Source organism: Takifugu flavidus, chromosome 6 (genome assembly GCF_003711565.1).
Source record: "Takifugu flavidus isolate HTHZ2018 chromosome 6, ASM371156v2, whole genome shotgun sequence".
In the NCBI taxonomy this organism is placed as follows: Eukaryota; Metazoa; Chordata; class Actinopteri; order Tetraodontiformes; family Tetraodontidae; genus Takifugu; species Takifugu flavidus.
Window position 1 is genome coordinate 1095806 of NC_079525.1, and position 14094 is coordinate 1109899.

General features: G+C 48.5%; 3 protein-coding genes and 1 long non-coding RNA gene across 8 annotated transcripts in view; 2 read left to right on the forward strand and 2 right to left on the reverse strand.

Moving 5' to 3' along the window:
- Nucleotides 1–14094, reverse strand: part of micall1a (MICAL-like 1a) — a 151808-nt gene that overhangs the window by 135057 nt on the left and 2657 nt on the right. The window contains exons 3-16 of one of the 3 annotated variants that reach the window (XR_008950826.1): nucleotides 13283–13424; nucleotides 13110–13210; nucleotides 11858–12006; nucleotides 10871–11421; nucleotides 10735–10795; nucleotides 10156–10580; nucleotides 9519–9868; nucleotides 9317–9451; nucleotides 9114–9240; nucleotides 8780–8870; nucleotides 8617–8690; nucleotides 8412–8526; nucleotides 8275–8321; nucleotides 7859–8199 (exon numbers count right to left, since the gene is read on the reverse strand). Coding sequence is in view for 2 of the 3 variants with exons in the window: in XM_057034424.1 (XP_056890404.1) it covers nucleotides 8066–8199; nucleotides 8275–8321; nucleotides 8412–8526; nucleotides 8617–8690; nucleotides 8780–8870; nucleotides 9114–9240; nucleotides 9317–9451; nucleotides 9519–9868; nucleotides 10156–10580; nucleotides 10735–10795; nucleotides 10871–11421; nucleotides 11858–12006; nucleotides 13110–13210; nucleotides 13283–13424 (2502 nt within the window). In the remaining variant the exon portion in view is untranslated. Of the gene's footprint in view, nucleotides 1–7150; nucleotides 8200–8274; nucleotides 8322–8411; nucleotides 8527–8616; nucleotides 8691–8779; nucleotides 8871–9113; nucleotides 9241–9316; nucleotides 9452–9518; nucleotides 9869–10155; nucleotides 10581–10734; nucleotides 10796–10870; nucleotides 11422–11857; nucleotides 12007–13109; nucleotides 13211–13282; nucleotides 13425–14094 lie in introns of those variants that run through there. The other 2 variants (XM_057034426.1, XM_057034424.1) reach the window with 2 other exon arrangements.
- Nucleotides 892–3601, reverse strand: klf1 (Kruppel like factor 1 (erythroid)). Its single transcript, XM_057034463.1, has 3 exons — nucleotides 3293–3601; nucleotides 1940–2762; nucleotides 892–1876 (listed from the first exon to the last, which is right to left on the reverse strand). Exons 1-3 carry the CDS (start codon nucleotides 3365–3367, stop codon nucleotides 1701–1703), a joined length of 1074 nt encoding a protein of 357 aa, XP_056890443.1. The 5' UTR covers nucleotides 3368–3601; the 3' UTR covers nucleotides 892–1700.
- Nucleotides 2737–4296, forward strand: LOC130526693 (uncharacterized). The gene is made up of 2 exons (XR_008950828.1): nucleotides 2737–2831; nucleotides 2894–4296. It is a non-coding gene; the product is annotated as an uncharacterized LOC130526693 (long non-coding RNA).
- c6h22orf23 (chromosome 6 C22orf23 homolog) lies at nucleotides 5664–8997 on the forward strand. 3 transcript variants are annotated; one of them, XM_057034473.1, is made up of 6 exons: nucleotides 5664–5885; nucleotides 6120–6210; nucleotides 6296–6358; nucleotides 6447–6806; nucleotides 6882–6982; nucleotides 7053–8997. In XM_057034473.1, the coding sequence occupies exons 2-6, from the start codon at nucleotides 6120–6122 to the stop codon at nucleotides 7146–7148; spliced, it is 711 nt and encodes a 236-aa protein (XP_056890453.1). In that variant the 5' UTR covers nucleotides 5664–5885; the 3' UTR covers nucleotides 7149–8997. The 3 variants fall into 3 exon arrangements, with proteins under 3 accessions (XP_056890453.1, XP_056890452.1, XP_056890454.1); XM_057034474.1 differs by having other exon boundaries at nucleotides 5668–6210; nucleotides 6447–6611; nucleotides 6681–6806; XM_057034472.1 differs by having other exon boundaries at nucleotides 5664–6210.

Consider the following 14094-nt stretch of genomic DNA (forward strand, 5'->3'; position numbering starts at 1 on the left):
GCCGCAACAACCTCCTCGGGGCCGTAACATGGTGGAAACACCGCAGGAGGAACCAGAAAGTGGAAGTTAAAAAGGGATTTGTGCAAGAGTTTGTTTGTTCCTGCTAAGGCTGCTGCTCCGCCTCTGTCCTTACATGACCTCCGAATCCCAAATAACTCGCCCATGAGGCAAAACAGCGCCGAGAAAGAAAGCAAGAAATAAAAAACAGAAGCTGGTGAGCGCATCTAAACGATTATCAAAGTGTCGCGCCAATTAGTGCGGCAGACAAAAGAGAGGAGCCAAGACGCTAATCCACCACAGCCTTTATTATTTAACACTTGTTCTCCAGCAACTCTGTTTTATTTAGGAGACAAAGACACAACAAAGACTCACTCCTGCATAATGCAACACATTACGCAATAAGCTGTAGGATGGGAAAGTGTTCCTCAGTGTTGCAGATAAGGACGCACTAAACATAGATCTCCTCCTCTAGATCTGGTTTCCACATTTATTGGGGTTTGGGGCACATCTGCATGGATCCCCGTATTGATAAATGTCGCCAGGAACCTGCCGAAGCTGAATTCTTTTCCCGACGCAGCTACGGGCACATAATGTGATGACGGGCTTCATCATCTGACATAATCGGGATGATTCACAGAGGACTGGGTTACATAAGAAGATTCTTGTCCTAAACTCACCCTCCCCCGGATTAGAAGCGCTGCAGACACAACTGCAAACAGCCTGCTGGAACCAGCCTGCAGGCACCGGGGCTCGGCGGACGGCGGCAGACTGCCACCTAAGGATGACACGACAGACTGCAGAACCGGGGGAAGGTGGCAGCCAAAACGCATGAAAGGTCCAGAGAATTCTGCTGCAGGAGCACCGCCGAACAAGTCATTACACCCACGCCGCTTTCCGTCATCAATGACCTTTATTGGGATCATTAATGTACAAATTATACGTTTTAAAAACCACTCTCTGAAAAGTACGTGTACATTCTACGCGGCACCTCCTGAATACATGACGCAAATAAATACGTTGCTCGCTTTGGAGTAGGAACAAATAAGAAACCTGCAGATTATTTACAGTCTCAATGCCAGTCAAAGGTACATATGTCTGTCTTCTTAAATTAAAAGCAACACTTACGCTACGGTTCCTATGCAAACATAAAGGCTGGTACACAAAGACAAAGCAAATGCCTACTGGGCTGTTTTGGCACGTATGGTTGGGTTGCATTGCAATTGACTAGTTCCCTGGAAATAAAACCAAGATATCGTGTCAGTAAAGACATCCCGCTGGCGTGCGTCTCTGCCCTGGACGCGCACGTTCACGCCACGGCCGTTTGTTAGTGTTAATGTTCAGGCGAGCTTCATGTGTTCTGATACGCTGGAATATTCCGAAGGTTGTTGGGACGCTGCCATTGTGGGGAATCTACAGTACATCTCAGATCACATCCCCCGCGGTGCTGATCGCGAACCTATTGGTTTTGAAAGATATCGGGAGTGTGGCGATGTGCTGGTGTAGTCGCTGCAGGTTTCTATGGTTACGGGAGGTCACATGTCACCTTTTTGATCAACGAACAAAATAATCACTTGAGGTTTACTTCCCTCTTCTTCATCCATTTAATATCTCTGCTTAATTAATTAATTGATTTTGGGCGGAGGGTCAAATTCTGTTCCAAATCCTTTGGGTTTGGGAGTGTGAGTGCGCATGGCTGAGCATCAGGCGTGCCTCTTCATATGCAGAGCCAGGTGGTCGGATCGGGAGAAGGCCCTCTGGCACAGCAGACATTCGTAGGGCTTCTGCCCGGTGTGCTTCCGGTAGTGACGCGTCAGCTCATCCGAGCGGGCGAACTTCCAGCAGCAGCCCTCCCACGGGCAGTGGTACGGCTTTTCCCCTAAACCATAAAAGCAACTGTTAGTCGGGATACAACAGGTGTGGGGTGTTGTTGCGGGGGTACCTGTGTGGGTGCGGAGGTGAGCTTTGAGGTGGGAGCTCTTGGTGTAGCTCTTGCTGCAGCCGGGGTATTCGCAGCTGTGGACGGCGGGACGTTTCTTCCCAGCAGGCCTCCGTCCGCGCTTCCCCTCCGGACCGCCAGGGGGCAGCAGTGGTCCAGTCATCGGAGGCTGTTGGTGGGGGGGCAAATGGCCTGCGGCCTGGCTGCGGACATACTCAGAGAAGAAGTTGGCGTTGTGGTTGAAGTGAGGCACGTAACCATAGTGTCGAGGGTCCGGGTTCACAGCTGGAGACGGGATGAACCTGCTGTCGGGAAAGGTCATCACAGGAGACGGGTGCAGCTGATAGTAGGGGGTGAAGCCACACGAGGAGACTTTATAGGGGTTTCCTCTGCTGTGCCTGTCCACGCTCGCCCCCTGTGGGAAGCTGAACTGATCTCCATGGGCATGTCCAGGGAACGACAGCAGGTCCGTTTGACCGGTGCCGTAACCATGCTGATACAGCTCCGGCTGGGCCGCGGCTGAAGCCGGAGACAGGACGTCCGCCACCAGGCCGCCTTTGTTCGCCTGATGATGCTCCTGCCTTCCATGGTCCTCGAACGCGGGCGCCTCCTGCTGCGGGTTGCTGTAGTCCAGCACGGGGTTGGGTTCAGGAGACAAGGCGCCCCAGTCGGAGAGCAGGAACTCAATGTCCCAGGATGCCTGGCTGTCGTCGTTGAGGAGATCCTCCGACATTTGCTGGGAGACCTGCAGCTGCTCCGAGGGGTCAGGGGGCCGTTTGCTGTCTTGAGAGTCTGGGGTGAGCGAGGCAGCGTCAGGCTGCCACATCTGGAAGGTGGCAGAATATGAAGGGATTACAACCCAAACATCAAATAAACGGACGGGCCGCACTAGAAGGTGGCAGAATATGAAGGAATTACAACCCAAACATCAAATAAACGGACGGGCCGCACTAGAAGGTGGCAGAATATGAAGGGATTACAACCCAAACATCAAATAAACGGACGGGCCGCAGGAGGACGCTGCTGCACAAGGCGGACGAGCCACAACTATTCAAAGCGGAGGACAGCAGGACTGATTTTATCTGATACTTGTGGCGCCCAGACAACTCATCGGCGCGTTTTAAGGACGTTACGAGGAGAAACTGGGTGTCGGAGGCGGGAACGAGTCTGTATTCTCAGATCTATCGGGTGTTTTGGGGCCTTATTGTGAAAAGGCGAGTCCCGTTTGATGAAGATTATCCCCCTAGACCTTCACACACACACACACACACACACACACACAGGCAGAGGCGACGCGGCAGGTCAGAGTGAGGAGCATCTCCAGAGCCAGGCCAGAGGAGTGAGACCAGTACTTACCTCCAGAACATCGCTGGGGTGAGCGAGGTCAGCGAAGGAGCTGAATGAGGGGAGCACGGCTTGCGCGGCAGCCATCAGAACCCTTGGACACAACCGAGGAAGGAGCGACGGGACCGGAGTTTGTCTTGCTCGTTGCTCTGTTTTCCAAGCGTCTTGTTGGTGGGAGCGTCCGAGGCCGTGGTGTCATGGAGTGGAAGGCCTCCCCGTCACTGGCCAGTCCTGTTCTTCATTCCTCCACCGCTATCTCGCCCTCCTCTCCCTTGTCTATCGCTGTCAGCTGCGGCTCGAACTTCAAATCGCTGTTTTTCATGTAGATTTTGACCGTTGGGAGGTGGAGCGTACGTGCACGTTGCCTTCTTCACCCCCCCCCACCCCCCCAGTTTGGTGGAGTTCGCTAAAGTCAGTGACTTCCTGCGCTGTGAATAAACATCTAATAGGTCGTAAAGATGCATCAGAGCTGAATGTTGAAGGGCTTCACAGCTGAATGAACCAGTGTTCCCAGTATCTTTATGACTGGTAGTTAAAGGAGCTCATTACATCACTTGTAACATAGTTGGGCAGATATTGTGACCCCCCCCCCCCACCTAAATAACACTGAAAAGATCAGAATTTATCTTAGCGATTTGCAGAAAAAGCTCCCTTTTTAAAAAGAATTGTTTTAATAAAGTAGTTTAATGGAACCAGTGAAGACAATAACCATTTTAATTCCGAGTAACTTTCTTGTGCCAGTTTATTTTCTACCAATTAAAACACAACACAAGCAAATCCCATAAACGTGTCCGCAGCAACATGAAGAAAGAGCCTTAAATCACTAAAACCTCTTTAATCTTGCGACCATGTCTCAGGCTTTAGTTGCTGCTTTAGGCCAGAACAATAAAATCTGTGGATTTTATTTTTAATACTAAAAAAATCTATGGTTGTATTTTGTTTTATTGCTGTAACAATATACTAACATATAATAATCAAAACCAAGAAATGGTCTGTCGATTCTCTCATTCTTTTTTGTTTAAAATCAGACTTCTAAAGTTAGAAACTATAATAATTAAACAGGAGTCGGTGGACTCAGGTCGTTTTCAGGCTGCACACTATGAACCTTCATTTATTTAACCGATGAGTTTTATTTTCCCCCCTAAAGTTCTTGGTCTTGTCCTCTATATCTTTTGAGGACGCATCTATGGCTTCTTAGAAGGCCTGTGTGTGAAAGGTGATTATGGTCTGGCTGCTGTTTATCTGCTGACAGGGGGCAAAGGCAGACTGCTGTCTCCCCACAGATAATGGAGCTCTGGCTGCTGCTGATCCCCAGTGATGAGCCAGCCACTGATAAAAGAAGGATGACAAAACATCCCCTGCACAGGCTGAAACACTCGTGTCCACTCACGGACAGAGACTCAACTACATCCGTAAGAAACAAAACAACACTGAACAATAATCTACTGCCCAGAAATATCTGGGAAATGTTTGCAGAAAGAGAGCGGGGTTATGATCTAAGGGGAACTCTAATTCATTTATTATGTTTACTAAAAAAAGAGTGCAAACAGCTATGAAAACCTCTGCATATGAAGCTGTGGGGGGAATTTATGGAACAATTTGGATATGGAGTTAAAACAAAGTACAAATATAAGTCTGACAGCAAAAAAAAGATACAAAAAACAATTCAATCATTTGATTAGTATCTGCTATATATTTGTACATATGGTAGGTATAAATCTTATATTTAAATGGAGATGTATGTAATGTATATATGTATGTATATGTGGATAGGGACAGTTTAGAGATGATTATGTAGGATATGTATTATGACTATATTGATATTATGTACATTTACTATATAGAAAAAAATCACTATACAGTATATAGTTTGTGTTTGTATATAATATATTTGTATGGTTTATATGGCATGTATTTTGTAGTGTATATTTTTGTATAATGTAGTCGTATAGATATGTACAATGTAAATATGTATACTTTTATACGAAGCAGTAATAAGGGGTGTTTTTACTTCTCCCTACTCCTTTTTTCGAATTTTTATAAATACTTTTATGTATTCTGTATATTAATGTATTCTATATAATTTTTTTCTTTTAATACATATTTAAAATGAAAAATAAACTCGATCCACAATGAGCGTCCAGTCTTAATAATGTCACGTTTTATAGTGGGAAAAGTGGGAAATTGTCGTTAGTTTTCTTTACCGTCAGTGTCCCTTTAATTTCTCCGTGTCAACGTCGGTTTCTTTAGGCTAAGCAATATGATTTACCAAAAAGAAAAAGTGCTTTTTGTTCTAAAAAAAAAAAGAAGAAAAAAGATAATTAACGCGGTGCCTTTTATTTTCACATGACGTTAATTAATCATGCGTTTCTTTACCGCCATCTAGTGGCCGAGATTATGCGCGCTACGCCCTCCAGCAAAAAGTACGTAATGGCAAGTGTTTTTTTTTTTTTAATTGTTTTATTCTGTCATTCAATTAGAAATACTCTGACGGATAAATTTGGAAGGCGAAATTGATTTGATTATACTGATTATACGGCGGAAGTTCTGAAGCTGCTGGTTGCTATGACACCAGAGTGTCGCACCGGAGTCTGAAACGTCAAAGGTAAGCACGAAAAGTTTCGGACCTTAAATGCTTCTCAAGTCAGTGTAGCGGTCACATTAAGGCACTTGTCTTGGTTTGGTCGAGTCATGGAAGCCAGTTTTCGAGCTTTTCCAATGGGGGCGTCAATGTGAGCGTCTGAGCTGCTCAAGGGAGAAAAAACCCCACAAAGAACATCGGCAAAGCGTGTTTCAGGGTTCGTAAGTCCAAATGGATTTTAAGGAGAACCTTCTGCAGATGGAGGCCTCGCGGAACCGGGTGAGGGGAGGGCTGTGGAACATGCCGGGACCCAGACAGTACAGCAAGGACACGCAGGACATGCTGAAATGTGAGCAACCATAAAGGAGATGGACGTGTGTGTGTGTGTGTGTGAGGAGGCTGAAACTGTGCTTATTCTCTCACCTGGTTTTCAGTAATGATGCAGGAATCCAGGCTCACCCACCTTCAGAAAAGACGGATCACCGACTGCCTCCAAAGTAGTATTTAGTATTATTTTTATACATAAAAGCATTAAGAATGCATCTGTTAATGGTAAAAGTCACCTGACTGTTGCTCCATTTGCAGAAGGAACAGCCCTACCGCTGACCTTTGACCCCCCTTTGCCTGCTCCCCCTCGTGAACCTAAAACTGTCCAGAGGTGCCCGTCAGCCAGGCCGCAGAGACGCAGCGCCGAGGCCTGTCGCCGTGGGGACGCTTATGTCAGGGAAAGGTTCTGTCCCGGTCCCACAAGTAGGTTCCCAAAGCTGTGGCCGTCCTGCCCAAGCGCTCGTAAATTTAAACGTTCCTCCCTCTTTTTAGGAGACGTCGAGAAAGAGAAAAGGCGGCTTCAGAATATTATGTCGACGGGTCAGGAGGAGCCGGCGCCGGTGTCTTCAGGCAGGGGTCCCGACCCAGACACGGGGGGCGGGGACAGGTTTCAGGAGGGTATGTACGGTAATTCTGCTAAGATGATTTCCCCTGTCGAGGCAATTATCCCTGAAAAGCCCGGTTTTCTTTTAGTTCTGGGTGAGATCGAGGAGAGGAGACGGTTTTTGGCCGACATGGCCTCACTGGGCCAGGGAAAGAAATACATCAACATCATCAACACGGAGATTTCTCAGGTAAAACCCAGTCCTCCCACACCTGGCTAAAACCCCCTTTATTCAGATTACTAAAGCTGTGATCTCACAGAAAATCCAAGAACTGGAGATGCTGGAGAAAAGAAGCAGTTTCCAGAAGGATGCAACAGAATCTGAGGAGAGGAACGACTACAGAACCAACCAGTGATGTACAGTTCATCAAGAATTTACTGGAAGCAGGAACCCGACAGAAGACATGGACCACCCACACGTCACAGCCTCTCCCAGCATCCGGATCCTGTTTTTAGGAAGATTCCAGATATCGGATGTCTGGAATAGGGCCCGATGGAAGCCCTAGTTTTTAGCTGCACGGGCGCAGAGCTGACGCACACACACACACACACCATTTAAAATGGACACAGACAATCCTGAAGGAACCAGTAAACATAGTGACGCTTACATAAGCTTCGACGCACCGCCGAGCTCAATAAATGGCACTCGCAGAAACAGATTTTAAGGCAAACCATGGAAAAACCCCGGAGGCATAAAAGGAAAATATAAATTAACGACTGCATATTTAGGTTTCATCCGTAAGTTACGTTCTAACCTGTTAAAATACTGTCAGTTTTTTTTTAAATACTTATTATTGCATTTGTAACCATTAGTACTAATACAGTTAGTAATCCAACTTCAATCTTCACCGGGAGATGAGAAAGGCTCCCTCGATCGGAAAATATCGCTGAAGAAACATAAAGAAAGAAGCGAGACGTTTAACAGAGCAGCTAAGAGCTTAGGTAGGTCGTTGACTGAATAGTTTAACGCTTCTTGTTTTTAACATTTGGACCACAAGAGCCGCCAAATTTCATCCATCTTTGGAATTAAGGAGGAAAAGCCACCGTTAGCGGTGTTAGCCGTCACTAGCTGGTCCTAAATCAGATTCTTCCGTGTAGAGAGCAGGATAACGTTCCATTCTCAACCTTCCAGGGAGGCCACAAACATGACAGTTCTTAAAAACAAGAGTCCTTAAAATTAAATATTTGCTGAAGTCAGATGTGGTCCGCGTCCCTCACGAAGAGATCTGGTCCTGGTCCTCCTCACGTCCTCGTGGAGGAGAATCTTCGCACGCTACGGTGTTTTGTCCTTGTCGGGGCTTTTGCCCGGTTCTCCTTTATGACTCAGCCTCTTCAGCACCTTAATGGGTTTGAACTTGGCCACTTTCTTCTTCTGCGACTGCTCCCCGTGTGGATCCTTGTGGAACTCTGGGGCCACAACACAAACATGGCATCACTGGGTGTTAGAGAACCTACAGCCGCACCACACAGTCCCTCCCCTACCTTTCTTCTTCAGCATCGCCCCAATGAGTTTATCTTCCTCTTCCTCCCTGTGACAGAGGAACATCAGGTGGTGTTTAGTGTGTGTGTGTGTGTGTGTGTGTGAACGCCGCCCTTCAATAACCTGAACCATTGATTACCTCTGTCTGTCCTGGTCCATGTTGTTAACTATTTGATTGCGCTGCTCGATGATGGTAACCAACTCAGCCATGAGCTCCTGGTCCCGACTTTTGTCCTCCTCGGTCCAGTCTTTCTCTAAGAAAGACCCAGAAATGCGGTTATAACAAGTCCAGTCATCGTTCCAGTGATACGAGGTGTGTGTGTGTGTCGCAGCGGTGGACACACCGGGTTTGTTGAGGAGACACCGGAGCTCGTACTCCACATCCGCTTGCCTCTCCTCCAGATTCTGCTGCTTGGCTCTGCCATGTCAACACGTTTCACAGCGTTCATCACACAGAAACGCGCCCCTGAACGCAACACGGTGCAAACATGGCGACCCGGCACTCACGTGTACACCAGCTCGGCTTCTCGGCGCACTAAAAGGTGCTTCTCATGGATGAGGGTGAACCAGTCCACCAACAGGTGCTCCTCATCCTCATCTGTAAAGCACAGAAGTCCATCACACGGCTTTGATGTCGCTAGTTAGCGGCTTTTCCACACATTTGGCTACTCGGTTGTAACTTTCTGTGACCTCGTCTTGATGAAAATAAAGTCACTTCCTGGTTACCTCTGGATTTGCTAGTTTGAAATATGTTTTGCTCTAAAGTTTCTCAGGATGTGTAACTGGGATTAGCTGGATTTCTCAATGCATCCTATGCACCAGCTGGACTTGGGCATGTTACCGTTGGGGTTGTCTCTCAGCTTCTTCTCCAGCTCCACCCCCCTCTGCTCCAGCTCGTCCAGCAGCTGCTCCAGCTGCGTCATCTCCCCATAGATGTCCTCTGCTGGGATGTACTGGTCTGACTGCACCTAGGAGGAAATCGTCAGTCACGTGCAGTTCATTCAGGGAAATCAGAGTTCCAAATGGTTCCTGTAGTGTTTCTACCCTGCGCTTGATGAGAGGGAAGCCATGGCCCGGAGCTGGGGGTCTGGCAGGACGAGAGCCTTTTGGTGGTCTTTTATTGGATTTGGAAGGGGAGGGGGAGGCCTTTCTGTTGAACGGGTTCTCCTTGCAGGTCCGCTGATCCAGAAATGCGATTTATTCAGTGTGCCATGATTTGCACGGCTTCACTTGAAATGAGACCTACCTTAATGTGAGACTGGGTTCCACCTGAGGCCAGTGGGCTGGGGGCCACTGAAGGGGCCGCTGCCCCGGAGCTGCGACCAGTTTGTGGTGTGGCTGGAGCTGAGGTGGCGCTTGATGACATGGGAGGAGGGTAGAGGGGGGTACGCGGCAGGTGCTCAGAAGACGACGTGGGGTCAGACGGCGAACAGATCGAAGGCTCCGAGACGCTCTTGGTGAAGACCGGCGGCTGGTCGCCGCTGGCTCTGCCGCACTGGAGGAGCTGGGAGGAGCTGTGGTCTGAACTGGAGGACAGGCTGTCTGTACTGAGAGCTGGAGAAGGAGAGCAAGAGGAGGGCTCAGAGTGAGGAAGAACTGGAGGAAGGATTAGGTTGAAAATAAACAAAAGGAAGGAAGCAGAATCCAAAGCAGTTGGGAGGGTAAAGCAGACGGGAAAAAAAACACAATTAACTCATATAACGTTACAAATGACTGTCCAATAGGCTAAATTTCCAATATTGACATTAAGACTCCAACAATGTCGGTGAACAACAGGAACAAAGAAGCACGGCAACGATGTCAACAGACAGTAATAACAGAGGGCGGGTCAGGCGTAATGCACGTGACACTGGTAATGCCGGTGGTAGGATGGTTCTGGGTACCTGCAGGGGGCTGTGGAGCACGTGGCGCCGGCCTCTTCTTGCTCTTGGCTCCCCCGGGGCTGGCGGAGCGGGACGAGCTTCCAGCGCTCGGGGGGGCGTCGGCCCCCGTTGCTTCAGCGGCCTGTGTGATGCTGTACCACGGGTGACCAGCTACAGCCGTCGCTGGGATGGAAGCGCCTTCGCCCCTCTCCTCTTCCACTGTGCTGCTCTCCTCTCCTTCGTCCTCGTCTCCATCGAATGGGTTGGCAGGTGAAGGGGGTGTGCTGGGTCTGGAGCCCCCCCCTTTGAGAGAGGGGGGGGAGCCTGTGTTTGGGACTGCGGCCTGTCCGGCAGGGGGAGGGGCGGGGGCTTTCTTCTTCTTGTGTTCCGACTGTACCAGAGCGAGCCAGGGTGGGTCTTTAGGTTTATGCGTGCCGCTGGACAAGCTGGACATTGAGATACAGATATGGATGGGGGGGTCACACGGGGGAAGACAAGCGGAAACGTCCGACAGGTGGGCGGCACACAGACTGATGACGTGTCCGAGACAGATGAAATGTAACAATGGACAGAAGAAGAGATGCTTAACAGGTTCGTTACCTTCCAGGGGATTGAGATCGCTCGCGGGGTTTCGGAGGGGTGGGGGGCTTCTGGTTTTCACCTGAAAGGTCACAGGAAGATGAGGGTCGGCTCTCATCTGTGTTTATCAATAAACCACAATGGAAAAACCACTCACCGTCTGCCGGGCGCAACAAACGGACCCGGGGGGCAGGGCGAGGAGGAGGAGTGGGTTCAGAAGCCCGGCGGGGTGCTGGTACTGGCCGGGCCATTCCTTGCTGTTCGTCAACGGGCGTAGAAGGGGGGCAGTTGGCTGTTGAATTGTCCTCTTCCTGCTCGCCTTCGTCGCTCTCATCAAACGGGTTGGGGGGAGAAGTGGACCGTGGTGTCTCCTCTTTCTCACCGTTGCCTTCGCCGTCTTTCTCAGCAGGTTCTGCTTCATTTGGACTCACAACAGGGACCGAGACAGAGTCGTTAGCGGGCTTCACGTTATCCGGTTGTCCATCCGATGGGACGACCTCCGGTTCCCTGTCGGAAAGCGAAGCGCGAGGAACCGTGCTGCGACCGATTCTGGCAGACTGAACCGCAGGGGGTCCCTTAGACAGATCTGGCCTCCCGTTATGATTGGCCGATGTGTGCTTAGTAACGTGATGGGTGCAGACCAGCACTCCAGAGCTGCTTTCTAATTTGTAGGATCCAGGAAGCAGAGTGCTGTGACACTCTGTGCACCTGGGAGGAAGACACAAAATCAAGAAAACAGGTAAAAAGGCCACTCGAACAGGAAGTGGAAACAGGCTTTAAACAGGATGGACACAACTCATCTAAAACCGTAGCGCCGCCATCCTGGTGAGTACAATGAATTATGGGTATAAGGAAGCAAATAATAATAGAAAATAAATAGTAAATATAAAATATGTACTTAGGATTTTAGATACATTTGTATTTTATGTCCTGATCCCTCTATACACCACTAGAGGGAGCCAGACAACTACTGTTCTAGTGTAATCTGTAATATCGACCCCAGACCTGGTCTTCTCAATAACAACCTTGGCCCAGGGTCACACCACCAGCACTCAAATGTTAATGATTTTACCTCAGTAAACCATGTTCTATCGCTGTATTGTTAGGGTACAAGTGACAGACTGCCATTTCCAACAGTATTCACCTGAAACAGCTGCGATGGTAGAGCTTGCCATCTGCCAGGAACCTCTGCACAAGGTGGACGTGTTTGTGACAGGCCGCGCACGTGCTGCTGAGCGAGCTGCGCTTGGCCGATGGGCCCACATCGCCAGGCGTCTCCGCGGGCTGGCTCGGCTATTTAACGTGACCACAGGGTGGTTTTAAGGGAGGGGACAGGGGGTTGGAGGAGAGATGGCGATTAATGAGGGAAGGGGTAGATCACACATGGAGGCAGATTTCAAGATGTCGACTGGTCATTGCGTTAAACTATGTCTGTGGTTACTTTGTCCTCACGGATTCAGATGGTAAAAATTAATTCAGCACATTTAAGAGTCACGTTTTTATACGTGAGATTGAAGATCTATATTTTTGCACTCTTTATAATTGGCTACTGTTACGCAATAAGCAAAACAAGCAACACTATAATATCTGAAAGCATTTAGAAATGCAGTGCTGGTTTTTAAAAGATGGTTAGAGACAGAACGAGAGACCTAACCATTTCCCTCTTCCCTTCTAAACAGCCCACACCCATCCTAATGTCTATTGCCAGGACTAAAGAGTGTAAGGGGGGGTCAGATATGAGGAGGAAGAAGAGCGGGAATAAGAGTTGGTGGGATGAATTTCCATCTGAGGAAAGGAGGGAGGATGGAAATGAAAGAGGAAAATGCCAGTACATGGAAATATGGAACAGGGTAGAGACATTGAGAGCATAGGGAAGACAAAGAAGACAATATAGAGAGACTATCTTTATGGGCGCTACCTCTAGTGCTGACAACCCTCCACACACACACACACACACACACGCACGCACGCACACACACACACACACACACACGCACACGCACACGCACGCACGCACACACACACACAGGAAAGTGGCAATAACAGAGTAGTTATGTGGGTATTGTATATTGTTGCATTGCGGAAGCAGCAAGCTATTTTTATAGCACAGATCTAATGATCCTAATTCTGGTGCAGGAAAATAACACTTCCTATATACACAGTTTAATCCATGACATCAATACATTCATGTAGACAATACATCAGAAACTTTCAGGGTGCTGACTGAGGCATCCAAAAAGTTAAACATTATCTTTACAAATTAAAGCCCAGAAGTACTGGGCAGCATTTCTGATTTATTATAGGTATGTGGTTGTTATTAATAATTTAAATCGTTATCAAGTCATGCGCAGGGTAATTCCTGTACGTTTCCTGGCGGCAGTTTTAGTTATTTTTACCTCAGATGCAGCCACTTCGTCTTCAAATGGGGTCGGGGTCCTTTTCTGGGCTGGTTCATTGAGAGTGGCGCTATTTATCCTTTTCATGCTGGGGGGGTTTGCTGTGGAGAGAAAGAGGGCTGTCACGATCTCTTCCATCTGATGATGGGTGAGGGAGCACAATGTGCTCGTACCGTGGGACTTGTTGTTGAAGAAGTTGTAGTACTGGGAGACGTATGTGATAATACTGAGCCGATCGGGGACTTTCATGGAGACCATGTCTTCTGGATCCAGCAGGGCCGGAATCCCCAGCTGAGTCTCGGCCACGTCGAACGCCTTGGAAACGGAGAGAGTATAAAAATGCTAATATTAACCCTGTATTAGAGGCGAGCATCCGCATCCTCGTTTTTAAGGCGTATTATGAAACTCAAATCCAAAAGCTTGATCTTAGTAGGTTCAGAACGGGAGTCAAGAGCAGAAGAATGTCCTCGGATGCTTGGCATAGCTCACCCAACGCTGCTGCCAACTCATCAGTCAGTTGTTATTAATATGACGGTTCTGTGCTTTGACTACGACTGTGGGTCGACTGCAGCGTCCTAACGAGGCGTTGGGAGATCAGACGGCTTATGTAACCCAGACCTGAACATGGCTGTCGTGCAGCAGGGAAATAATCCAGTCAACAAGCAGAGCACGCCAAAAAACAAGACGCAAAGACTCTTATTTTCTGGTTTGCATTAAAACGTTTGTGTTGAAATGACACACTTCAGTGAAAGTTAATCAACACTGTACGAACTGTCAACGTGCCGCACCACTCCAAACGAGCTGCCTAATTAAAGGCGCAGCTACGGTTTAAAAATACAACGCACAACACGCTCTCATCTGGGTGGAGTCCGTTCAGGACCCCATCCAGTGATGCACGCAGGGTTATCAAGCCTCTTTTTATCATACTCAATGCTGATCGAGGAGCTCTTCACCACATGGAGGTTGGAGCAACAGGATGTGAGTA